At 41.5% G+C, this 26876-nt stretch overlaps 2 protein-coding genes across 13 annotated transcripts in view; one reads left to right on the top strand and one right to left on the bottom strand.

Moving 5' to 3' along the window:
- The window catches only part of CAPN6 (calpain 6), a 55566-nt gene extending 34086 nt beyond the window's left edge, over window positions 1–21480 (top strand). The window contains exons 9-14 of one of the 7 annotated variants that reach the window (XR_016470983.1): window positions 775–897; window positions 2645–2847; window positions 3502–3623; window positions 9269–9405; window positions 9987–12929; window positions 21094–21480. Coding sequence is in view for 1 of the 7 variants with exons in the window: in XM_090150081.1 (XP_090006207.1) it covers window positions 775–897; window positions 2645–2847; window positions 3502–3623; window positions 9269–9405; window positions 9987–10169 (768 nt within the window). In the remaining 6 variants the exon portion in view is untranslated. Of the gene's footprint in view, window positions 1–774; window positions 898–2644; window positions 2848–3501; window positions 3624–9268; window positions 9406–9986; window positions 18527–21093 lie in introns of those variants that run through there. The other 6 variants (XR_016470981.1, XR_016470979.1, XR_016470982.1 and 3 more) reach the window with 6 other exon arrangements.
- A 4-nt stretch (window positions 21481–21484) lies between these two features.
- PAK3 (p21 (RAC1) activated kinase 3) overlaps window positions 21485–26876 on the bottom strand; it is a 226555-nt gene continuing 221163 nt past the window's right edge. For all 6 annotated transcript variants that reach the window (XM_090150083.1, XM_090150084.1, XM_090150086.1 and 3 more), the window contains one exon: window positions 21485–25103. In XM_090150083.1, the coding sequence (XP_090006209.1) occupies window positions 25014–25103 (90 nt within the window). In that variant the 3' untranslated portion in view covers window positions 21485–25013. The remainder of the gene's footprint in view (window positions 25104–26876) is intronic.

Below are 26876 nucleotides of genomic sequence, written 5' to 3'. Positions count from 1 at the left end.
TAGTACTGTATTCAATTCAAGAATCATTTATTGAGATAGGAATTGGTGCCTAAGCTTGAAATAATTTGCTTTGATTGGTTTTAAACCCAGGTCAATTCAAGTTTAAACAGTCTGGATAAAAGATCTGCATGTTAAAGATGCAGAAGGCCTTCTTAGTCCTTTTAACAGTGTGTTTCTAAGGCTTTCAGAAAATCTGAGAAATACCATAATTAACATTCCTGTCATTCTTATATTAAATAGAAATTGTAGATGCAAGTGTTAAAAATATATATATATATATATTAACATTTGGAAGATACCTTCCTTTGCAGGTCCTGTATGAAAATGATATTTGAAACTTACTGGCCCTGCTTAGATATTCAGCTTGAGAGAATAATCTAAAATGAATAAAGATCCCATCTGGAATCTATTGGTTCATTTTTTTTTTATCTCATTCCTGATTTACATACACCTAAATGAAAGTCTAAGAGCAGCTCTTTCCTTTTGCTGCCTCAGCAGTTATTTTTTAATGCTGTCTCATGCTGCACTGTTAGGCAATTTACCTGCTTTTTTTTTATATTTGTGCTTTTGTGTTTTTTTTTTTTGTATTTTTATTTTTAATTAGTATTGATTTTCAGATGTAAATTGCTGAGAACGTGCTATGCATAACTTTCCTCCTACCTTCAAATGTGTTTTCAGTTCCCTCCTTTTTATGCATCCATTTCCTTGGTGATAGCTTTATCCTCTGTCTAATAAGGCTTTTTTATCAGCTTACTCTCCTCTCTCTTATTCTAGTACATCTTTGATGTTAAGAAGACAGAAGACAAAGTGTTGATCTCATTACAACAGGAGGATCGGCGCAGGAGCAAAAAAGTAGGGAAAGGAGACAACATCATAATTGGTTTTGAAATCCTCAAGGTAGGCAGCCATCTATACAACTGGTTCTGAGTTAGTTCTGAAATCTTCCTTTATTCTGGCAAATTAAATCTTTGGCAGATAGAGGCATGATTATCACAGAGGGATCTGGCTCTCCTCTGCACAAGTTCTGTGTGTATACTGCATTCAGTCACTACAGCTGACATTTGACAGACTATTTGAACTGCACTGAATTTAGTTCAATGCAAGCTCTATTTGAACTGAAGGAGCATAAGTCATTTTTACCTGCTGCAAAAGAATTCTAAATGTTTTTCATTATTCCAAACTTTGAGGAGACAGATTTTTTTTTTCTTTCTTCACAGAAAAAAGTACTAATGCTTGAAACATGGAGGTTTTATTTCTCTGTCTCACTGGAAGCTCCTACCTCCATTCCACCAGCAAATACAGTCAAGTAAATGAGTTCTGAAAGACTGCAGTTTTTCTTTTCCCACTTAGAGAAGTCAAAAGTGTCAAGAGCGATTTCAAAAGCTAGTGAGTAGGAAATGAGAACATGTGAAAAGAAGCCAAAGGGATCCCAAATAGTAATTTAATTACACTCCTAGGGCAAATTGTGTAAAATGAAAACACAAGAACCAAAAGCAGGAGGAGGAAAGCAAGAGAAACAGCTATGCATCTGCTTTTTCATCAAGGAGAGGGATTATTTTATAATCCCTTGCTATAACTAGTGGGGCTGCACTCAGGCTATGGCCCTACTTCAAAAATAGTTAGTTTTTAAGTCAGTCACAGCTGTTGGCATCTATATCACACCTGTATGTTTGACAACCACCTGCTTACCAAATGTATTGAAAAGTGTCAATCTAGAAAGTAGCATAATCTCCCCGTGCCTTGCTCATGTCTAGTGTGTGCATCTAATTGCTAGGAAGGCTTGGAAAAGAAATTGCACCTTCAGAAAAATGTCAGTGCTGTGTCTTTAATTTCTGTTCAACAATTTTCTATTTCGGAAAAGTTGGAAACTGCCAGATTTGTTAATACAGCTATGGGCCTTCAGAAGTCCATGCTGTAAATTATCAGAAGACAAAAGAGAAGTACCAGAAAAGAATGCAGGGCTGTGATTGCTCACAGGAGAATAGGTTGATGTTTTAACTGTGCTGTGGCAAACATTAGTTGCCTGAATAGTATTAATATTTAAGCACAGCTTCACAAAACAAAATATAAATGATAATTCTCTAGCTTTTTATTTTCTGTAATTATTCAGGGAAGAATAAAGTAAATATGGCTGTGTGCATCTGTTCATGCGCCCTGGATTGAGAGTTTGCAGTATAAGACTGAAATGCTGCATCTCACACATGGAGTACAGCATGCTATAGAAAGCAGGCAGATAAGTCTCATCCTCATCTAAGATGGCAGTGTAGCTTAGCAGTAGAACTCCTTGAAGTGTGCATGCATCTCTGCAAATATTCAAAATTCTGCAGTACCATAATGTCTGTTAGTGGACAAATGTCTTTGCCAGTCTCAAACTATCACCTCCACTTAGGGATGTATGAGTACATGTATATACCAACACAGTGAAGTGCAAAACAGCACTTCTTGGGAGCCAGTATGGGCTAGCATTGGGAGCACTAAGTTGACTGTCAGGAGTCTGTCTGTGTCACAACTGCAGTGAGTGAACTGTGAAAAACCACAGTGTTTTTTCTGCTTGTGAAAGGCTGCATGATACGCAGGGAAAATCCTGCCTGCTGTCTCTGATATTCCTCCTTGCACTAATCTTTATATTGCTCTGTGGTTGTAGGTAGAAGATAACAGAAGGTATCGACTACACAAGCTGACTGTGCAGGAGAGAGTAGCCACATCTCCATACATCAATACACGCAATGTATTCTTGAAGAAGATCCTTAAGCAAGGCCGTTACATCCTTATCCCAACTACGTATCTTCCTGGCATCGCTACAAAGTTTATCCTGAGACTCTTCACTGATGTGCCATCAAAGCTCAGGTACTCTGCACTCACAGTTGCATGAGACTTTCCTTTGCCTGTATTGGCTGCATCTTCTCGAAAATTGTTGCCTGGTTGCCCTCAAATATTGTTGACTCATTAGCTACAACTAGTGTTGTATCACTTCAGAACTGCAGAAGGTGTCCTTCAAGATAGCCTGAGTCACCTCCAAGAATCTCTAGGTGGTATGCTGGCTTTTGTGTATGCTCACGACATTTTTGCTTGATGACTTAAGAACTGGAACTCTTGATCTTTTAATCTGGCTTCTGTACTTGCCTTAAGTTTTTGTGCAGAACTTTGAGTGTTGTACTTGTTGGTACAGCTGACACTGTCTTTAACCAATCTCATTTGAAACTGGTGGTTATCTGTGAGGGGAAAACTAGTTCTTAATAGAACTAGGTCCAATTAATTTTTGTCTTGTTTTGATATTACTTTTGTTTAAAAAAAAAAAAATTCCTACCATGTTTTGTTTTGCTGTCATACAAGAGATGAAATACATTTAGTGTGGTTTGCTTTGTTTTTACTTCTGCAAGTCTGTTATTCCTGAACCACAAATTTGCAACAAATCTCAAGTTCAGAAAAAGCCAAAAATACAAAATCATTGATAGTCTGCTTGAAATTTATTGCTGCAATTGCTTTCCTTTGATTTTTCAGAGAGCTGACAGCAGATAAGCCTGAAATGACATGTTGGAGTCTTCTTTGTGGCTATCCACGCAGAATCACCCAAATCAAAATCCACTCTGCAGAAGGCTTACAGGAGCAAGATGGGTCAGGTGGTAAGTGTAAAACAAGCCTGGAAGAGTGGAAAGGGCTTCTTCAGTCCTCCAGAGTAGAGCTAAGTTGACATGTAAGGAGTCAGAAATTATCCAAACAAATTGTTTTTTCTTTTCAACACATTGTAAGATTTGTTCAAAAGGAGAACTCAGATGAATAAGACGATGTAAACTGGCAAGAGTCGTGTGACATCTATCCTGGTGCAGATGGACTGTAGTAGCCAGTCTCTCCCAAGAAGCTTTTTGTAGGGATTAGTAAGAAATTAACTTTTCAGGGGTATCTGTTTTCTGAATGGAAAAATCCAGGGAGACTGTCAAATAACATATGTGAATACACATGTGGTGTATTACACTTACCTCAGTGATATCATTCATAGCTGTCAGAACACTTCTCTCTTTGTTACCACAGGTTTAATAGCACTTCAGGGGAAGAAATATGGTGTTTTGCTAGGTACACTACAAGAGGGAGAGGTTAAATTACTAGTACAAGGCTGTGTGCCCACACAGTGAAGGAAGTGTCCTTAAACAAGAACACATAAATGTCTTTCTGGTACCTGATGTTGGCAGTTAATTAGGAAACGTGTCCAGTTGTCATTTACTTCCTCATTTTCTACTCCTATTCTCCCTCTGTCATCCTTCACTTTCCATGACCAGTGGAATAGAAGACCAGCACTAAGTCTTGGGAGGAGAGAAAGTAAATGAGCAAAGATAATACAGTGAACTTGGACCAGGCTGATGAAACATCAGCTGTTTGGTCTGGATAACTCTTCAGCTCTCTTTACTTTAAGATGTGAAACTCAATTTCTTTAACTCTCTGTGGTAAAGAAATTGCTAGACCTAGACCTTGAATACAATTCATCCTGAGACTTTTGGAACAACTGTAAGATTTCTCCCACTAGCTGGCTACAATTTTGTTCCCTTTTCATAGTTGGTCCTTGTACCACTGAGCAGTGGGTAAATCCTTCTACTGTGCAAGTCCCTTTTTGTTAACTCTGGTTGTCTCTTCAGGGGACAGGAGTGTTGAAGGGAAGAAATGTAGGGCATTGCTTTAGTTCATTTGACTTGTTACTTTTCTTGAAAAACATGAGCTACAGACACCTCAGTCAAACAAGCAGTACGGCCCCATGTTCTCAGAAAGACAGGATGCTTGGATGAGATAAATGAAGGGGCTAAATGTGACAGAAAGAGCAACACAGTCCTTTGAAAAGAGGCAGTATGTTCTTGTGCTTGCCCTGTCAAGGACATTTCCATTTTTAAGGTTTTTTTTTTCCCTCCATTTAAAATTCCTTAGACATTTTTCTCTAACATTTCCTGCAATAAAGTAGAAAGCCAATTCTCCACCCTTAGCATTTCACAATCCTTAGCACAATTACAATCTTGACAAGATCATTAACAACAATTGCCTGCAGCTGCCAAAGAGCAGGCTTCAGCTCAGAGAGTGTTGTCAGATTCAGTGCATTGTGACACAGACCTCAGGAATATACAAATAGAACATAAAACTGATGTGTAATAGATACTCCATAGCACAGCCCAAAATACTGTTAGGACCCAGTGCTACCACACATGTTCAGGTTGAGCAGAAATATCTTGCATTATGATTTCAGCACCCAGAACTGGGCTCATAACTGCCCTGACAAAAGTGGAAATGTACACTATTGTGGGAAGAACTGTATATAGGAAATGGGCTCACAGAATTTGTTTAAACATAAGCAAAATCTGAACACAAAAGCCTAAATGAATCTTATTGTTTGCCTTTGAATAAAACTTCACCAAAAACGTAAAAATATTTTCCTTTTGTGTCAACACACAGATTTTGGCAAAAGCCTTTGTCCCTTTTCAGTCTGCAGTACCATTCATGGGGCACTGAAGGAAGGCTGAGATCATTCTTTCCATCAGCATTCCCTGTTACCTTGAATTCTGCTGTGAAATCTATTTGAATCTTTCTTTATCAGCATTGTTTTTCCTTTAAGATTCTCTAACTCACAGGGTACATTCATAGATTGTCTTATAGATTGCCACATCTTATGGCATCTTTAGAGAAATGGAGAAGATAGAGTGCATAAATAAAAAATCATTAAGTCAAACATGCACATTTGTGCTATACATTAAAACCAAGCTGTGCAGTTACAAGTATAACACCAACAACTGCACTCTGCCTTCTGAGGGTGTCTTGCAGGGAAGTTTGCAAAGTTTCTGACTGATACTGGATTCCATTTTTAGTAAGACAATAAGTAGAATATGGCACATGTTTCTCACGTTTGGGTTGGCTTTTTTTTTTTTTTTGGTACATTGCAATACTTGAATACAGAAATTCCTTGAAACAGTGCACACATGAATTGTAAATATACACTAAAAAGTAAAGCATCACTACCATCCCTTAGCAGAGAGAGAAGGTAGAACTGAATGATCATGAAGGATTATATTATTCTTTCCGAAGCTTCTGAGAACTGAGGCATTTTATTACTTCTCTGTGACAAATTGTGTCCTGAAAACATCAGAATATCTCTATACTCTGAACTGGTGTATGGGGATGTGGAAACTAAGAGGACTCTGTACAGAGGTACCTTTTTTTGATACATCTTGCTTAGAGTGATCCTAGATTTGAATGCACTATTCATCACATCAGCCTCTCACTGTCATATGAGAGTTGGGCTTAGCACAAATTTCTGAGAAACTACTTAAAACTGGAAGAGAATGAAGATTACATAGCAAGTGCACTTCCAGCCTGGCTCATAAGCTGCTTGTCATTAGAACCCTGTCCCCTGACAGAAGAAGGTTGTTTAATCTCTGTTATAAATGTTTATTTAAAAGCTCTTCCTTGCTGCTGTCTTTAATCCATTGTGCTGTCAGGAAAAAGTAATGGATGGTTTGCTGCTAGATTAGCAGATGAATCTAGCTGCCTAGGCTCAAATCTGAACACATATTGGCTGCTTCTCTTGGAAGTACCTCTCTCTGAGTTAGCTTGTGCTGAAGTTGATCCAGCTATTTGGAAGCCAAGTAGAGTGGCAGGTTTGCAAGAGTATGGGGAAGTGCTGTGTGCTTGGATTTTAGTCTGCCTGTCATTCCCAAGTCTGTTCTAAAAATTGTTCTCCCTACTGTCTGTCGCACCCTTTTCTTAACAGCTTAACTTCTGGAAAAAAATTATCTTTACATTAAGCCTCTCCACTGGAATTCCATGCTGAATTCACATGTTTAATGGCCTTTCACCATTTCTTTTCTAAACCACGTATTGTGATTCCTGATATATGATATTCCTGGTAAGGAGCGTATCTGGTGCCTTTAATGGCAGATGCCCTGGGAGTAGTTCAGGAAATGGAAGGAGAGGGCAAAAATAGCTGATAGATATCCAGGCAAAGCACAGGAAAGCTTGAATCATATATATGACAGAACTGAACCTATTCCACTGCCAGAATGGTTACCAGAATAGAAGCTCAGGTTGCTCTCCTTCCCAACTTGTAGTGAATGCTAGGATATTGCTTTTCCACATTAGTAGCTCTTTCTGCATTGTCACTGTACTGCACATAAACCAGGCCTAGTGCTGGGGATAGATACCTGGGCCAGCGGAAGCTGAGAACATTTCTAGTTTCATTCCACATATGCAGCTCTCCCAGTTCTTTTTTTTCTTGTAGACTTAAAGCCATTCTTCCTGCCCTATCCCTCAAGGTATTCAAGGCCAGGTTGCATGGGGGACTAAGCAGCCTGGTCTGGTTGGGGGCAGCCCTGTCCCATTCTATGATATAAATGGCAGTTCAGCAATGCAATCATGAGGTCATGCTGTGCAAGTACTTTTAATGTCTGTCTTCTGCCTTCCCATTCTTTTTCTAGCTCATTCTGAGAATTTTAATCTGTTTCTTTTAAATGCTAGCTTTCCTTTTCCATTGACTTAGCAAGTCCCTTCATTAACAGTTCTGCAATCCAGCAAATTCTCCTGTTAACTCTTAAAGTTCTATGTTTTTTCCCCACCACCTCTTATGCCCTGTATCTCTTGATTTCAGTTAATGATCAGATGTTGCTTTGCTTGTAGCCTATAGCTGTTTCATGCAAGACCCCATTTTATTCAGGTCCATTTTCCAAATCTCTCAGCGAATGGTGGAGCCCTTCCATCACTGGGTACATAGCATGGTGCTGCCTGTGCCCCAGAGCTAAATCCACACCTTTAGTGACACAGAAAGTAATTGGCTCCCAGAAAAGCCAGTACATTGGTACCTGCTGTAGAAAGTGTGATATGTTGTCAGGGTAACAGGCTGCTACATGTCTGGCCAGATGTAATCGCAGTGCAGCATACGGAAAAATCTTTCTTTCTCATCAGTGTAAGGAACTCCTTCTGTTTTGGATGTAGCTGCTATGTGGTTTGTTTGTGTGAGGTGCTTGAGTGATATGTTTGAGGAAAATTAAGCTGTGTATGAATTATTTAAAAATGAAAGCTGCCCTAAAATGTTGCTGCCTTATGACTGTCATTCCAGTAGTGGCACGTTCAGGTAGATGGTCAAAATGTGTGTAAGAAATAAATGATCAGGTATCTGACTTACATTTATGCACATTCAGTGGCCTTATTTAAAATATGTATCGCAAAAGTAGAAGGGGGTGAAAAAATAGATATGCTGCAATTAACACTAAGAATAGATAGGAATACTTGCATTGAAATACAGAAAAATGTAGCGCTTGCATTTAATTAAAAGTAAAGTGGAGTGGTTTGCCCCATTCCAGAATAAAGACAGGTGTTCTTTTTTTTTTTTTCATCAAAGCAATTCTTGCTCCCTATTGGAATGAAAAGAAAATATCAATGTTTATAACCAAGTGAAAATGTTAAATGTAGAAACTACAACATGTTTCTGAAATGTTGATCATCTCAGTACGTTATGTATGATTAAAGTGTAATTTAAATTATTAATTGGGACAGAAGTATATAACAATAATTTAAACTTCAAAATAACATAGATCAAAATAATAGAACCAAAGAAATTCTATCAGATTCATGGGAATGAAATCAGAAACTGTGGAGGACTTGCTTTGACAGCTTCCTACAGAAAATTTTGTTGAAAGTAGCATGCTCCTATGTGTTTTGACAATATTTTGTTTTCTACAAGGGAAACTGCTTCATGAAAATTACCTCCTAAAACTAATATAAAACTCATATCAGAGTGTGGTAGACAGCATTTTCAATGTAGGCACTACAAAGCTGGGCACTGAGATATGTGTTCAGTGAACTGTGGAGGATGAACAGTTTTAACCTTCCGTTTTTGCCCTGTAGCCCCAAACCACATATCAGATTACATACACATGGATGCATTTTGGCTCTCGTGTCTTGAGCAGTGCTGGGAAGTGTAGTGTTTCACTTTAAAGACTTTGTGTTAAATGAGGATGTGTACAGTAAGGGGATATGGGAAGATGACAATCCCAGTTAAAGAGTTGGCTGGTTTCATGGCAAACGGTGTTCAACTTCTAGTTCTGAGCATTCAGTTGTCACTCATTAATAAGGTAGTTCACTTCTGTCTGTTATAGGGAACTAGCAGTGGATGTGGTGTACTCTGGTGTCCTGTTCCCACGCTCAATAGCAGTGGTGCTGCCAGGCAAAGGAGAATGTGGCTCCTGCTGGGTTTCTGGGCAGGTCTCAGCTACTATTCTGTGTTGTAATGGCTGTGTTTCAGGAGCAGATCCCTACGTGCTCATCAAGTGTGAGAACCAAAAAGTGCGCTCCCCTGTACAACACAATACTACCAGTGCGATTTTCAACAAGCAAGTCATTTTCTACAGGAAGAACATCGACAGTCCCATCATTGTCCAAGTAAGATAAACCACACTGAGTGAACTGCCAAGGACAGGGGATGGAAAAAAGCAAGACAAGTGCAACAACTGCTTCCTTTACTGGGCTATGCTTGACACTGTTCAGCTGCTCCACTGATTTTCTAGCCCAGATCTTTTCCATTGAACAGCAACTGCTGTTAGTTAGGGAGCACTCTGAGCAGAGGGGATCTGGCTCTAACAGTCACAGGAAAAGCACTGCTAGAGAGCAGGAGGTGAGCACAAGCAGGCAGAGTGGCACAGACAAGCTGACTGCACGTAGGTTTTTACTGCTGATAAACTCAAACTGCTGATTTTCATTCCTCTTCTAGGCAGGCTTTGACCTAGAAAGTAAAAAGCTGCATTTAGCTCCTTATTTGCATAACATATGTAAATGAGCATGCAAATCCAGAATCTCCCACATGCTTGCTAGACAATTAGCTAAATTTAGATGTTTGCCTCCCCTCCTCACTGCTCTTCTGAGGGGTTAATGGGAATGAACCTCCTCCAGCACAACCTTTTTGAGTAGAGTGTGAAAGAGAAGCAGTGCTTCAGCTGGGGTTATTTCTGTCCCTTTGTCTCTAGGTCTGGAACAGCAACATCTTGTGTGACCAGTTCCTTGGACAGGCGCTGCTGGCAGCTTCACCCAGTGACCCCAGAGAACAGCAGACTCTGCAACTTCGAGGGAGAGGCAGCCAAGAAGCCGAGGAGGTGCCAGGTCACATCACCGTCAAGGTTTTTTCCAGTGATGACCTCGTAGAGCTATGAATACCGAAGCCCTGCAGAGCCAGACAGAGCTGTCACCTCGCAGCAGGAGGGCTTGTCTGTGCTTTCTGTGTGAATGACTTGTAAGCAAAGGTTTCATATACATACTCACAATTGCTTTAAAAAGAAAAAGCTCTCTAAAACTCTCCATTATTTTGGATAATGGGGAGGGAGGCTTTTAAAGGGAAAAAAAATGTGTGTGTGTGTGTGTATATATATATATATATATGTTCATCATACAGCAAGCAGTAGAAAAGGTGCCAAACTAACTGTCAGCAGATGAGCTCATTAAGACATGAGCTCATAACCATTTCCCCCAGCAGCATCCTTCAGTAGCTCGTGACATGTAAGCTGGAAGCAGACATGACTGTTCTCACAGATCCTAGCACATCATTACATGTTCCCACCAGGCAGGTAGGAATAGCTGTATCTCCACAGCCACATGCCAGCAGGCTGGCGGGCTGGCAAGGACAAGATGGACTCACATGTCTGATGTCCTTGTTCACTGCTACACTCCCCTTGGGAGGGGGAGTTTTTTGAGCTTTGATTGGAATTCTTTTCCCTTATACTGATTTTTTTTTTTTTTAAATTAATTTCACTCTTATTGATAAAGATAAGACATTTCTGTTCCTTGGCTAAAACATTGTTACTCAAAGATTTCAGTCATAGGACTTAAAACCAGACAAGCCATGGCAACATTAAAATAGAGGGGCAAATCTTGGAGTGACATGACAGCTTTGCCTGCATAAAGGCTCTTTGTATTTTCCTGTTGTCCACCCCAAGCTGATTCACAAGTTGATATTTCTGGCCAAGAGATGACCATCTCACAGTTCAGCTGTGGCTTTGCCTGGAGGACAAACTCAATTATGGAAGCCACCTTCCTAAGGAGGTTTTGATTAATCTACTGTATGCTACAATGGAAGAATTCTCCCTTTGCCGTATTAGATGTGATGAGCAATACCAGAATGAAAGAGGAGAAAATTAGTTTGTGACAGGAACAGGTCTGTAAAACAAAGATGCCATGACATTAGCAGGTACCAGCTTTTCTTTTTGGAAATTTTGCATTGGTTTATTGCTGATAGAGCTCACATCTTTGAGAAACTTTAACTTGGGTATGAGGGAGGATAGGTATTGTTCAGATATTGTTCAGATTTTCCTCAAAGCAAGGTTCCTTGTACAAACTTCCTTTTAACTTTTGCATGTAGCCTGTCAATAGGGCTCCTTCACAGCAGACATTTCTGAGTTGTCAAGCTATGCAGTGATTCTGGCAGTGTATAAGAGGCTTACTGTGTCAGGCGTCTCAGAAATGGATTTTGTATGGTTGCAAATTTTGGTCTTGAAAGTGAAGCTAAAGGCTTACTATTCTGTCTTTTGTACAGCTGGGAAACTTGTATTTCTGTGTACCTCATAACTATTTCAGCCATTTTGTGCAATGTTTATAACTTATAAAATGGCCCTTGGTGGAGTTAATGTTTTCAAAAAGGGTTTATAAGTAAGTCTGCTCAGGGCATCCAAAAGGATCAGTGCTGTGGGAGGAAAATGATTTGTCTGGCATGTTAGGGCTGGAATATAAAGCTATGAAGGATATTACGCTGCCATCAGCTTAGCTGCATGTACCAAGTACCTAAATCCAACTATTTTTTAAATAGCTTGGGCTGAAGCCATTTTGCACGCAGAGCATTTGTCAGATGTGAGCTACATGCAGTTGGCAGCCCCAAAGGCAAGTATAACTCTTCTCTGAAAACTCACGGCTTTAGAGTTGCTTGCTCTCAGATATGATAGTAAGGTGCATTTCTGTTAAAAAAAGCATGAAACGTATCATACAGACCGGAGCTCAGGCAAGACACAGAGAGCTGCAACTCAGTCTGGGCTGACCTGTTTACATTAGTTTTCCTATTTTACTCCACAATAGCTCTGCTTCCTCCTAGCAGCCCATCAGACACACCTTCCTACACAGGCAGAGCACCAGGGTTGCAGAGCTGTTGAGGATCACAGGCAGCAAAGGTGAGCACTTGGGGAGTTGTATAATGCCCTTTTCAGACAGTTTTCCAGAACTCTTTCTTCTGAGATAGGTGCAGTAAGGAGGGATTGGCTCATCTGGCTGATTGACTGGGGTCAGAGCATAACCCAAAGAAGGTTCCTGTCAGGCTGCTTTCCCAGCTCAAGTGTTAGCAGAACCGGGTGGTGTTTGTCAGCATTCAGCCATACCTTGTGGGAAATGTTCTGTTTTGTGCTAACTGCCTGTATGTGTGTGCCACCTTCGGTGAAGGCTTTGGTCCCCCGCAAATCCCCACATTAAAACAGAGGAAACAAGTCTGAAAAATATTTTATTTCAAATTTCAACCTTTATTTTTTTCAATAGGAAGCGACCTGAATAAAAGGCTAACAAAATATAAACCCCTTGAATTATTTCTGAAATGAAACATTTTTGTTTCAGATAAACGAAAAATCACTTCAGCGTCACCCCAGCAGCCCTCAGTCAGTTTCCGGGCGGGGGGAGAGAAAAACGCGCAGATCCCCGCACTCCTCTGTTCCCCTCACAGCTGCTCCGCGCCGTTACCGCCCGCAGCTCCGCGTTGGGCGCGCGCGGCCGCAGGGCGGCGCTCGAGCCGCGCGCGGATCGCTTCAGGCTGTGGTGAGGGGCTCCCGCGCGCCGCCATTCTGCGCCGTCCCCCGCAGGCGGCGCTGCGGCCGCCATCTTACCTGGCGGCCTGGCACGTGGCGCTTGGGGACTTCATGGCGTGCTTTGTGGGTGCGACTCAGGTGAGAACACGCGTGAAGAGCTCCTGGTCGTATATACGTATGTGTGCTTATGCATTTATAAATGATTAGTTTATAGAGACAGTTATGTAAGCTCTGTGTCTATGTAGATGTCTGTTAATGTAGACAGCAGTGTTATACAAGGAGCTGTATACCTCTGTGTGCAATATTTGTTTTTAAAAGCTTAAAAATATATCTACATGTACACCTATACACACGTATAGTTAAAAAAAATTGGATGGCTAGTGAGTGTGTTAGTGATGGAACATTCACTATCTCCCTATATACATTAAAACCTAACTATATACATTAAGCCCACTGTTTGTGTGTGTACGCACCAATACATCTATAAAATACATGCTAGAACTCCATATAGATGACTAGAGAGAGAATTATGTCTGTATTTGTGTATATATATATGTACCCCTAGACACAAATACATGTTATGTCCTACATAATGTAGTTAGAGTGCATTACAGTGTCTCCTTTGCATGGCTGACATATGTAGGTATACATAGATAATACACATAATATTAGGTTTTTGTCTCAGATCTCATCCTATGTATCTTTTACATATGTACCTACACACAGCTCTTTACGTAGATACACGTATACGTGATGGATTGAAGATGTCTGTATGTGTATGTATGTATAGTTGTGTATGTATACATAGCTATACACATGCTTACACTATAGTTATCTGTTCAAGGGGCTTTGAATGTTTGTATATACACACATATACATATATATATATTACATACAAACACACATGTGTATATGTGTGTGCATATACATATATATATAGCCTTAATTTGCACTGAGGGAGGTTCATGTATTAGGAAAAACAATTTCTTGGAAAGAGTGGTGCTGCACTGGCACAGGCTGTGCATGGAAGTCAGCATCCCAGGAGATGTTCAAGAAAAAGGTCAGCATGGCACTGAGGGATGTGGATAGTGGGCACATCAGGATAGGCTGGCAGTGGGACTTGGTGATCTGAGAGGTCTTTTACAGCCTGAATGATTCTTTGATTCTGTATGAGAAAGAGGACACTCTTCTGTCTATGTATGTGTGTTGTGTGCGTGTACATATATATACACATATATAAAGTATGTATAATATATAGTTTATATTATAGATCATGCACAGTAAATATATATAAATAGTGTGATACGTATTTATAAAAGGGACTCTATATATACTGTATATATGCAACGTATAAGATAAATACTATATTACATGTAGTTGGCTAGAGGGGGAGTATTTTCCAGAGAGAGGGTGCTATATATGGATGCTATATATGATACATTTATGCATATAACTGTAGCATATGCTAGATACCTTTAAATATATTGGGTATATGTAGAAATATACTCTGTATACATCTGTGTATACACACTTGCACAAACACATTATGTATATCTTTTTAGCAATCTATATACATTTATGTTCTAATTATGTACACAAAATACAGTGATTTATAGTTGTATGTATCTGTATGTGTGTGTATGTATGTATATATATATAAACATACATATAGTGATGGAAACTGGACTGCCACAAGTCCATAGGGCTGGATGAGATTCACCCAGGAGTGCTGAGGGAACTGGTGGAGGTGATAGCCGAGCCGCTCGCCATTATCTACCACTGTTCCTTGTTGTCTGGTGAGGTCCCAGAAGGCTGGAGGCTTGCCAGTGTGACTCCCATCTACAGGAAAGGTTGTAAGAGGAGGAACCAGGAAATTACAGGCCTATTAGCCTGACCTCAGTGCCAAGAAAGGTTATGGAGCAGATTGTCTTGAGGGAGATCATGCTGCATGTGCGGGACAACCAAGGGGATCAGGCCTAGCCAGCATGGGTTCACCAAGGGCAGATCCTGCTTGACCAACCCGATCTCCTTCTATAATTTAGTGACCCGTCTGGTGGACGAGGGAAAGGCTGTTGATGTAGTCTACCTAGACTTCAGCAAAGCCTTTGATGCTGTCTCCCACAGTATTCTGCTGCAGAAACTGGCAGCCCATGGCTTGGACAGTTACACTCTCGGCTGGGTAAGGAACTGGCTGGAGGGCCGGGCCCAGAGAGTGGTGGTGAATGGAGTTAAATCCAGCTGGCGACCAGTCATGAGTGGTGTTCCCCAGGGGTTGGTGCTGGGGCCTGTCCTCTTCAGTATCTTTATTGATGACCTGGATGAGGACATTGAGTGCATCATCAGAAAGTTTGCAGATTACACCAAGTTGGCTGGAAGTGTCGATCTACCTGGGGGTAGTGAGGTCCTATAGAGGGATCTGGACAGGCTGGATAGCTGGGCTGAAGCCAATGGGATGAGTTTCAGCAAGGCCAAATGCTGGGTCCTGCACTTTGGCCACAACAACCCCAGGCAACGCTACAGGCTTGGGGCAGAGTGGCTGGAAGATGTGTAGAGGAAATGGACCTGGGGGTGTTGGTTGGTGCTCGGCTGGCAGTGTGCCCAGATGGCCAAGAAGGCCAATGGCATCCTGGCTTGCATGAGAAACAGTGTTGCCAGCAGGAGCGGGGCAGTGATTGCAACAAAGCTGGTGAGGAGTCTGGAGCACAGGCCTTATGAGGAGCTGCTGAAGGAGCTGGGATTTTTCAGTTTGGAGGAGGCTCCGGGGAGACATTACTGCTCTCTATAACTACCTGAAGGGAGCTGAAGGTTGGCCTCTTTTCTCATGTAATTGGTGATAGAACTAGAGGGAATGGCTTCAAGCTGTGCCAGGAGAGATTTAGGCAGGATGTTAGGAAATACTTATCTGAAAGAGTGGTCAGGCACTAGAATGGGCTGCCCAGGGGGGTGGAGTCGTCACTGACCCTGGAGGTGTTCAAGGAATGTTTGGATGTTGTGTTGAGGGATATGGTTTAGTGAGAGCTACTGGTGATAGGTGGATGGTTGGACTGGGTGATCTTGTAGGTTTTTTCCAACCTTGGTGATTCTATGAAAGGGTATTACATTGCAACATGATCATTTTTGTACGTATTTGTACATTATATAGAAAATATACTGTATAACATAAAAAGCATTTATAAAATCAGTATATCATGTATTTTATTTATTTATACACACACGCTGCTTCAAAAGTAATGCCTCCTATTTTGTGATTCTAGTCTGCAATGTCAGAGGCAGATGCTGGCAATATAGCAGTAAAGGCTGAACCTTCCCACCAGTATCCTGTTATGTTGTTGCTGTGTGACAGATGGCAGCAGAGGGGCAGTCTGACAGCATGGCATCTGACATGGAAGTGCAGATGAAGCAAAGGTGTGTCATTGAATTTCTCAGTATGGAGAAATGGCACCCACTGCCATTCCTTGATGCTTGCTGAATGTTTCTGGAGACCAAACAGTGGGTGTGAGCACAGTGAGGGGTGGGGAGTGCACTGCAGTGGTGGTGACAGAGCAGGGTGCTTCCACTGGTGTAAATTTTGATGAGCAAAGCATGTGGGCTCTTGTTCATGGTGATGAAAATGCACAGCTAATGCTGGTGACCGTGTTGAAAAAGAGTGTTTTGTAGCTGAGAATTTGCTCTATCAAATAGTTTTGTTGTGCTCTTTGTATCTATTGTTGTTTTCATGGAAATAAATAGGCATTATTTTTGGCAAGTCCTGTGTAGTGGCACATAGTAATACATGTATGTATTAAAATACAAGTTTGTATATATCAGTGTATTTCTGTATGTGTAATTACACACTATACTAATACATACAGATAGCAAGAGCATATATATATATTTCATATGTATATATATTTTATATGACTGAATTTTTTGCTGTACATACATGCAAAATATGTACATAAATATGTTATATTCTGTATCTTATTTTGAGCCAGTTAAGGAGAGAGACTACTATATGTGTCCTTATATAGATATATATATGTTTGTGTTGAGAGGCTGTATGTGCACATCTGCAAATCTAGAATACATACAAACTGATAGAGAGCGTGGACCCTTACATGGGTTTTTCAGGGAGGTACACATATCTCTGTATATATACATGTATATAAGGATAGCTTAGATGATATATGTGTTAGAGAAGTTCCATAGCATCTCTTCTGGGTACTCGTGCACACACTAGTTTGCATGCTCACATGCCTGTCTACATATGTATTTTACATCTATTTTACATATAAATTGTATTTGTGCATTTCATGTGAGCAATGCACACACTATTGCTAGCCATGCTCCTTGCACTGTTGGGTTTCCTGACAGGTGAGCTGAAGGCACCCAGCAAGTGCTGCTGCTGCAATGCTTTCCCCCCATCTGCTCAGGTCACACACAGCAGCATTGGAGAAGCCAGGTGAGGTGCAGCATGGGAGCAGGAGGTGCTGGAGTGAAGAGATGCAGAGCTGCAGCACAGTGAGGTGGGCAGATAGCAGTGGGTTGCAGGAGGCATTTGAGGGCCTGGAGGTAAGTGCAGACTCAGCAGAGCTGGGACACCTTCACAGACCTGGTGGCAACAAGTAGCTAGGATCTATGTCTTGGTATGAGTTAAACACAAATTGGTGACACTGGGAGGCCAGGCTGAGGTCTGGGGGAATGTGCCAAATGCATTCACCCACAGCAGGTAGCTGGAGCCTGCCCCTCCCACCTTCCTCCACTGTTAGCAAAGAACCCCTCTGAGTTAGAGCATTTACTAGATGCAGTACAGACATGCAGAGTACAGCAAGTACAGGAGTGGTGTTCCCATGGTGGCCCATATACATTTAATTTTGGTGTTACTTAACTTTTGAGCACTCAGCCAGGTGATCTTATCACAGCTTTATGTGAGCAGATGTATAAGAACTTATTAAGCAGTTTAAAAGACTAATGAGGTTCTCGTAGGGGCAATCACTACTGCCATCTCTGTAACTCACCACATTCATGAGGAGGGGATGTTTTGTTTTGTTTGTTTTTTAATAAATACAGAGCAAATAGACATAGAACACATTGAAAAGTTGCAGCACAGTGCATTTACCCAAACCAGAGCAGCAAAGAGTCTGTTTGCTGCTGCAGACACAAGAAGCTCTAGCAGGAGAGGGTAAGTATAGGCTTAGACAAAGTAAATCCTGCTTCATAACATGATGTTTTGGTGGCATGGGTGAAAGCTGAAAGTTTTTCACACAGACAAACAGATGAAGACTTTCTAAGGGCACATGATTGAGGTTGGTAATCTTTATCCATCCCTGACATTTTTTGTCAAAAAGTATCAACGGAACGTATAGGAAAAGCTGTAGTTCACACACTCCACTGGTATTTATAACTTTTATTTGCAATACTTTAGGTCCAAGTTTCAAACTGCAATATTTTTACACTCAAGACACAGTCATGCACAATCCATATTTCAATTTTCTATTGCTTCAACCACAATTTAAAATAACTTAATATTGGAAACAAAACCCAAAATCTTTAAAAAAAAAAAAAAAAAAAGGATGCTGAGGTCAGTAAGATGGATCCATGCCATCAGCACATTTACAAAGTAAATAACTTAGTTTTCTTTTTAAAAAGATCATAATTACCTCTTAATCCAAAGTTACAGAAGATTTTCACTACACATTTGTTTTTGCTTTTTATCTTTTTTGTTGTTTTTTTCTTTTCTTTTTTTCTTTTTTTTTAAACAGATAACATGTCCTAAAAAAGGAATGTACAGCAAAATGAGATACATTTCTGATAAACAATGAAAATGTAGGCTCCTCCTCTGTTTACTTTTGTCTGGATACCCTGAATAAAAAACCTAGCAGACACCAGTCTAGATCTAAACTGGTTGCTTCAGACTAAACTGGAGTTTAGAGTTTGTTACATCCTGATCCAGTCAAGAGTTGCAGAATTCTTTTGCAGATCTTTCTAAAATGTATGTCTGTATGCATAGCATCTGCAGTGCAGATGCAGCACCAGTACACCAGAGCAGCTCCCAGTGTGAATTTGGGCTCCACTTGGGAAGGTGGTGCTCTTTTCACCAAGGGCTACACAGTCATTTGCTACTGGTTCCCATCTTGAGCAGCTCTCCTGCTACAGCAGATAGCAGCAGCTTGTGAGTGTCACACCTGAAGAGCTGAGAGGCTTTTTTCCTGTTGCTGTTCTACAGACTGATTTAGCAGCATTATTTAACACTAATATAAACAGTGTGACAAAAAGCAATTGCCTCTGTGCATCTTTAGCTCAAAGGTAAAAAATCTCAGCAGATATGGATGTAAGAGAATTGCATGCTTCTAATTTTCTATGCTGGCTCACTTCTGACATAAATAGCTTTGCATGATGGAACAAAAGAACAAGAGCAGCTTCCCTACTATCCACCTGCTCCCTTGGCTGTGCAACACCTCTGGGGACCCACCTCAGTACCTAGGGCTGTATCAGTACTTGCTTATTAAAGCAGCAAGGTTCTGCTGCCAAGGAATCCAGCAACCAAATTCTTATCAACTTCGGTGGGAACAGAAGCAGTACCTGTATCTGTCCAGCACAACAACAGACTTAGATATCAAAAGAAACACAGAATATTCAGCAGCAAAAGTATCTGACTTCAAAAAACAACCAGCTGCCACTACTAACCCATGTTTTCAATAGTGTTATGTCAGCCTGTGACAACTGGAAGCCCTTGATGCAAGCACTGACTTGAGATGGCTGGCCACAGACTCTAGGTTAAGCACAAAGTGGAGAATAACTCTGTCCAGACCAGGCTTAAAAATTTTAAATGTTGCTGTAAACAGGCAGTTCAAAGGGCAGAAAAATGAGTACCTCAAGCACTTTATCTGAGCCAGTTGCACAATCTTGGTTAGCAGTCACTGAGCATAGAAAGAGGCAAATAAAGGAACAACACTCAAGTCACAGAGGTTAGAAAGAACAGGACTTTTGAAAGATCTTTTGCATTTCTCTCCTCAGAAAACAGGCTGTTTCATGCCCCTGAAAGGATTGAAGGACAGAGGAGAGGTGGCACACAAACAATACTCATGTTCTCAGTTTGTACACTTCCTCCCTTAGAGCACTGTGACTCAAACAAGCGTGGCTGCTGGCTCTTCTGACCCACGTTCACAACTGCCACCTTAAGCACTGCATCCAGCTGTGGTCCTTGCAGCTTTGATTCCATTTGACACGTAAGCTGGGCCAGACAAACATTAGTGAGCCTCACAGAAACCAAGCATGATCCCCAAGCAGTTATGAATGTGACGCCACTCAATTAAAAGCACAAGGCATCTGACACACATATGCTGAAGCTTTTGTGCGATCTGCTGAGAAGCTGTCCAGTGCAATTTTCCACATTATCAACTTTGACAAATTATATTGCTCCCTACTTTTCTTAGTCACATTCTAGCAGAACATGGAAGAATAGGTAAGCATTGAGAACAAAGTTTGCAGGTTCCTACCTTCACGGCAGATCAAAGAGAATCTGCAAAGAGCATGTAAGCATCCCTCCTTCTCTTTCCTGTACTGTTTTTCCTTCTGAGATGACATCATCAAAGACACATGCAACCATTGGCAGGTTCAGGAAAGTGATTGTTTATATACATGACACATGCCCAGGATTATGGCAGTCAACTCTAACACATGTATAAGCAAGATTTTTGCAAGCTTCATCCAGAAAAAGAAATTACCCTGTCAGCTCAAGGACAGACACAAGCAAAGAAAGGTTTTAAACCTGCCACTTTCCCCCCACACCCCCCAAGTTGCAGATTGCATCCAAAGAAACCTCAAATGCTTTCCCTTGAAATAAAGGTAGTTCTTTGCCTGTTTCCTGAAAACCAGGGCTTCAAAAATTAAGGATACCTATCCACTCAGTTAAAAAAACAAAATCTGCGTCTTCATCAGCTTGCCCCATCACTAAGTTACTGCACGTGTACTAAGAGAAGTCTGCCAAGAAGGTTTGTGGTCCACTCTCGGTGTCTCTTAGCAAGGCTAAGCTGGTGTTAGCATGCACTCTGGGTGCTGAGCAAAGAACAACTGGCTCCTGTATTTCATGGTAGGGGTTAGCAGAGGTCTCACTGAATCCTTGTCCAGTTGTGATTACCAACGCCACTGAGCAGACAAATGCATACATGTACAAGCTCAGTGTGAGGAATGCAAACAGTGACTATACCGGAACCACAGATAATAGGACACGGTGACATTCCCAACAACTAGCAGAGAGGAGAAAAGAAGGTACTTTCCTTCTTGTGGTCACTGGACCATGTTTTTTTTTTTTTTGTGGCAGGATATGGGGGGGAACTAACTGAAGACCTGCTGAGGTGCAGCCGCTGGCATCAGAGAAATCCAACACAAGCGGCTAAAAGAAAATAGTACTTGAGCTCATTTCTGTGCAGCATAAGTCGGCCAAACAGTATCTGAAGATGGAGAACAGACAGATTTACAGAAGTGCAGGACACAGAAGTAAGAATGCAAACCTGGCCCGAGTTAGTGAACAAACCCTGAGAGCACTGTGAGATCCACCCCCATGCAGGCTCCTAGGAGCATGCGTGGAATTCTTAATAAGTACATTTGTGTTTTTTTTTCTCTTTTTCTTTTTTTTGTTAAATAAATAATCTTTTCTGTGCTTCTCAAGCTTCCCTGACTTTACTGCTGTCATACTTTTGTCCCAGAATCCATTAAAACCACAGCAAGCTAACAAGTCATTTTCACACATCTTCATTGCAGGGATAAGAATCATAGTCAAGCTCTAGATAGTCAGTTGTTTTTTTTTTTCCCACCATTTAATGAATTTAAAAATAAAGACAATTAACCAGTTTTTTAGAACCTTGGAATGAAAGTGTTTGAAACATACAACATTTATCTATGCATTTGGCAACAAAACAGCCTATTTCTAATACTTTCAAAAATATATATGACTAATTGCTTAATCTGAAGATAGCAGTCAAAAAACACCGAGATGATTCCAGAGATTTTATATTTGCTTTGCTTCTTCCTGGAAAGTTACTGCTATTGTCAGTCCTAGCTTCCTACTTGTAAATAATGTACAAGACTTGCCCCTTTCAGGACAGACTTCTTTATTATTATTTTATTCCATATTTCCTATCAGAGTTGGAAAATGATAAAAGCAGCTGCCGTCCTTCAGTATCTGATGACTGAGAACTTTGTGCCAGAGGCTGTCTGAAGGGCAGGGATGCTAGAGGTGCACTGCCCTGAATGTAAAGCAGTCTATAGGCAATTAGTCATGTTGAAAAAAAGCTACTGGCAGAGATGATTCCTGTTGAATCCTATCATCTGCTACACAGGATTTTTTTTTAAGCAGAAAAATCTCTAGATTTGCAAATGCAAAGAAAAATAAATATAACATTTAATAAAATAAAAAGTAAGGCCTCTTATTAAAGAAGTTGTATTTAAAAAGCCAGTGCCAACAGTATTCTGTATGCTGGCTCATACACTCATCATAAAAAGAATAATGCTGTCATCCAATTTTCTGTATTTATTTGTTATCTTTTGTGAATCTGAACTGAAAAGTAGGGATGCTGAAATATTTGCTGAAGAAAATAAATAGAGAAAAAAGAACAAATAGTGTGATCTGTTAACATAAGTGTATCGTATGTCCAGCAAACGTGTGCCATAAAAAAAGTGCTTTCCTTCTAAAGGATTGCCATCTGTTCCTTTGTGGGTAGGAAAAAAGTAAATGCTATACTAGAAGGAGAAACTGCCGCTAGTTTCTTCATTACTTACATGGAATAAAAATGCTTTATTCAGATTAATGCTTTACAGACTGAGGGCAGCTCTTCTCAAGTCTAAACGCCTCTCTTTTTTTTTTTCTCTCAGGGAAGCCCATCTCCCAGATAGATAGCTTGAGCTGACAGAGAAGAACGTAGGCTTGCAAAAGAAACAAACATCTTTTCTTATTTGACAACTGAAAATCAAACTTGTTGTGCTCCCCAGGAAGGTGAGACCTTGAGGCCTTTCATTACTTAAAGGGAGCTTATAAACAGGAGGGAGATTGACTTCTTACATGGTCTGACAGCGACAGAACAAGGGTGAACAGTTTTAAACCTAAAGAGGAGAGATTTAGGTTAGATGTTAGAAGGAAATCCTTTACTCAGAGATGGGTGAAGCACTGGCACTGCTGCCCAGAGCTGTGGGTGCCCCATCCCTGGAGGTACTCAATGCCAGGCTGGATGGGGCCCTGGGCAGCTTCATCTGGGATGGGGCAACCAGCCCATGGCAGGGAGTTGGAGCTGGATGGGCTTTAAGGTGCCTTCCAACCCAACCCATGCTATGATTCTGTGAACTTCAATGAGCACTGCTTCTGTTGGTTGCCTCAGCAAAGAGACTGGACAGACAGAGTGAGTGGGGGTGGTTAGCAGTATTAATGACATTTTCAACACAAAGACAGTAACTAAATAAGACGACAAAACCAGACAACCTAATGGCCTAATTCAAGAATAGCCCAAGCATCCTTCATTCGTACCGGCAAAATGTGAAGGTTTTAAGTACCTTAAAGGCTGCTTAGCCCTTTGCGGGAGCAGGCCTAAAGCATGAACTACAGCAAAAAGCTGTTTTACTCCTTTTTTTGCTCATCGGATATTGGTGTTGATTCAGTTGCTGTTTTGAAGGTCTTTGATTAGTTATACTACTAAAATACAGTAACAAATACTCCATACAAATGCTTTTTCTGAGTGAAGCCACACTCCTTTCTTTCAGAAAAAAATAAATAAAACACAAATGGCATACTAAAACTGTTCTGCTCTCTTACAAATCAGCAGACAAGTCAAGCACAATCCTGTCACATCCAGGGCTCACTCTCTCCCAGCAACTCAGAACTGCTTGCTGCAGTGCTTGCTGTATGGAGGAGGACATATAGCAGGCTGGTTTCATGGCTCTGTATAGTTCCGCAATCTGCTCTGCATTTCTTGCTCACTACAGAGCTCCAGGTTAAATGCACTTTCTTCCAAAGCTGTCTGCTGGACTGGCTCAGGCAGAACCAAATCCTGGAAGCCATCACTCATTTGCATCAGTGTCGCAGTTTAGGCATGCAAGTTCTGCCATGAAAAGGACACTCACCTGCCAAAAGCTTGCAGAGTAGCTTGGCCATCGTTCCCTCTGTTAAGAGGAGCACAGAAGCTACTAACCTTTCCTGGGAGCTGTAAGAGGACCAGGAGAGCAGACATCCTCAGAAGTGACAGCAACACCCAGCTGTTTTCCTCTCTTCAACTCCTGCACAAACTGAAGAAGGCTACTCCCACCACTCTGCACATTTTGGAACACAGCTACAATTAACCTTGAGAGCTGCCTACTGCCAGTTTGGAGCTGACACTATGATCAGTGCAGTACCAGGAAGAGGCAGTTGCCCGGCGATGGCCTGCTGCTGCAAGCACCTTCCTCCAGTCTGGGGTCACAGAGCCCATGAGGTTCAGCATTGGGCAAGGCTGGGCCTGCTCTCACTTCACATTTCTCTTGCAGCTTTGCATCAGACAAGCCCTTTCTGAGCAAACCAATCTTTCTGCTTTCTCAATTTAATAAGACTCTCACCCATATTACAACTAGTTTTACAAATGAAAATGTCAAGAACAGAAACACTATATATTCACAGCTGAGCCTGTATCTCAACAGGATGTTTTGACTGCTCCACTCCTGATTTGTTTTTGATTGGAAATGCAATTTCACTTTCTTCCTCATTGAGAAGTGTAATGACTAGGCAAATACCAGTGAGTGGGCTGTATTCTAAAGGCAGTATAATCTGGAGTTATAAATTAAGACCCTTCTCCAATTCCAAACCATACAAGAAAACCCCCAAAACATAAAAGGGATTCTGCATCTTTAAGAAACAACTGACAATTTAAAAGTGAATGTACAGCTTATTCACAGGGTGAGAAGGAAGGGAATCTTCCAACTGAATTTGCTTTACCTTGGAAATGGCTGAGGCAGCAAAGCATTTTCTGTCATTACCTCTGTCTTAAGCCCTGTTTCATCTTAAAAATAAATTAAGGAGCCAGAAAGCAGGAAGGAGACGTAAGTTTTTACTCCTTGAGGGACTGGAGAACAATTGTTCTCCCCTCCTACCACCATGACTGCGACTGTTGGTCTGTCCATCCATCCGTCTGTCCTGCAGCAGAAGAGTTGAGGTTCTATAGAGTTTTTTTTCTCAGTCCTGCTCTGAAGTGAGCTGGCATGGGAGAACGCCAGCCCAAAGCACTAGCGGCTGCTGTTCTTAATCGCTTCCTTCGCTGCAATGATCAGAGGAGTCAGGCTGGAGAGGGGCTTGGCTAATTTTAAAAATGGATGCTGCCGAAAGGAAAGAAAGAAACAAAATGTTACCTTCCAAAGTCAGTTCTTCTATTTACTAGGGATACACAGGACTGTGGAGACCTTCTCAGCAAGAGCAAGATCAAGACCACCTGATGAGCACGAATTTGTACAAGTCTATGGGGCCTCATAAAATGCAACCTAGTGTCCCAAAGGACCTGACTGATGTGGTTGCCAAGCTACCTTCCACCATATTCGAAAAGTCATGGCTGATTTCTTTCTGTCCTAAGAGCCTAGTTCCTTTCATGGAACTTCAAATACTTAGCTTTTTTTTTTTTTCCTAAAGACACAGGCTATTTTAGTTGTCCAGGAAGACTGGGAACATAAGCCATTTCTAAGGGAACTCCAGTACCACTAGAAGTTGTGAAGGCCACTGAGGTCCAACTTTTAGACACCAAGATTGGAGTAAGGAGACAACCTGCCCCTCTTTGTGCCAGCTGACACTCTCACAACACAGACACACCATGCTGCAAAACTATCTACCAGTTTATGCCTGCCACAAAACCTGGCAGTAAAACAGTAGCAGTTCTCATCTACTCAGCTATGCCAGGCAGCAGACAGTGAGTAACAAGTCAGACTCAGCTGTCCTTTTCTCAGTGGCAGAAACCCTCAGAAGTGGGGCAGGATGGATAAGCCTGAGTACTCTCATCACTGGCCCCCCTGACATTCACAGTGAGCACCCCAAAACTCCTTTTATCACACCGCCAAATCTCTGACCATTTTGCTGTGATTGATATCAGTGGCTTCCTCCTGTCCCTAACTGTATACAGGAGTTATCAACACCATTTCAAGCTTCTGAAGCTGGTGCCACTCCAATTCAGTTACAATGAGTTACAATGTATAACTCAGTATAGATCAAAATACTTTTTTTTTTTTTTTGCTTGAAAAGCCACAAGTCTGGAGATGGATACGTTAAGTATTAATCAGATGCCTCTCCCATAAGAGTCTTCTCTCCAAATGGGAAAGATAGGGATTTTACGGGTGGACCATTCAGTAGTTATGGAACTAGTTGCGAGATTATACCCAGAGAATAGTGGTCAATGGCTCAATGTCTGGATGGAGATTAGCGACAAGTTGTATCCCTCGGAGATCAGTACTGGGACTGATGATCTTCAATACCTTTCTCAGTGGCACTAACAGTGAGATCAAATGCTTTCTCAACAAGTTTTCAGATGACACCACGCTGTGTGGTGTGGCTGACACCCCCAAGGGAGACTGAGACAGGCTCAAGCAGTGGGTCCAGGAGAACCTCATGAGATTCAACAAGTTGCATCTGGGTCATGACCTCCACTGTCAATATAAGCTGACAGGATTGAGCTCAGCTCTGCCAAAAGGACTTGGGGGTACTGATGGACAGCAAGCTGGACGTGAGCCAGTAATGTGCTCTCACAGACCAGAAAGGGGACCATATCCTGATCTGCATTGAAAGCAGTGTGGTAAGCAGGGCGAGGGAGGAAATCCTGCCCTTCTACTCTGCTCTGGTGAGATCTCTACCTGGAGTACTGTGTCCAGATCTGGAGTCCTCAGTCAGTATAGGAGAGAAATGGACCTGTTGGAGCATGGCCACATGAGGGCTACAAAAATGGCCTGAGGGATAAATCATCTCCCCTGCAAGGACAGGCTGAAAGAGCTGAGGCCATGCAGCCCAGTGAAGGGAAGTCCTGGGGAGATCTGACAGAAGTATTTCAGTATCTAAAGGGAGGCTGTAAGAAGGAAAGGAACAGACTCTTTAGCAGGGTCTGTTGTGACAGG

Source organism: Phasianus colchicus, chromosome 14, assembly GCF_987193195.1.
Source record: "Phasianus colchicus chromosome 14, bPhaCol1.hap1.1, whole genome shotgun sequence".
Lineage (NCBI taxonomy): Eukaryota > Metazoa > Chordata > Aves > Galliformes > Phasianidae > Phasianus > Phasianus colchicus.
This window is presented reverse-complemented; position numbering and strand designations above follow the sequence as displayed.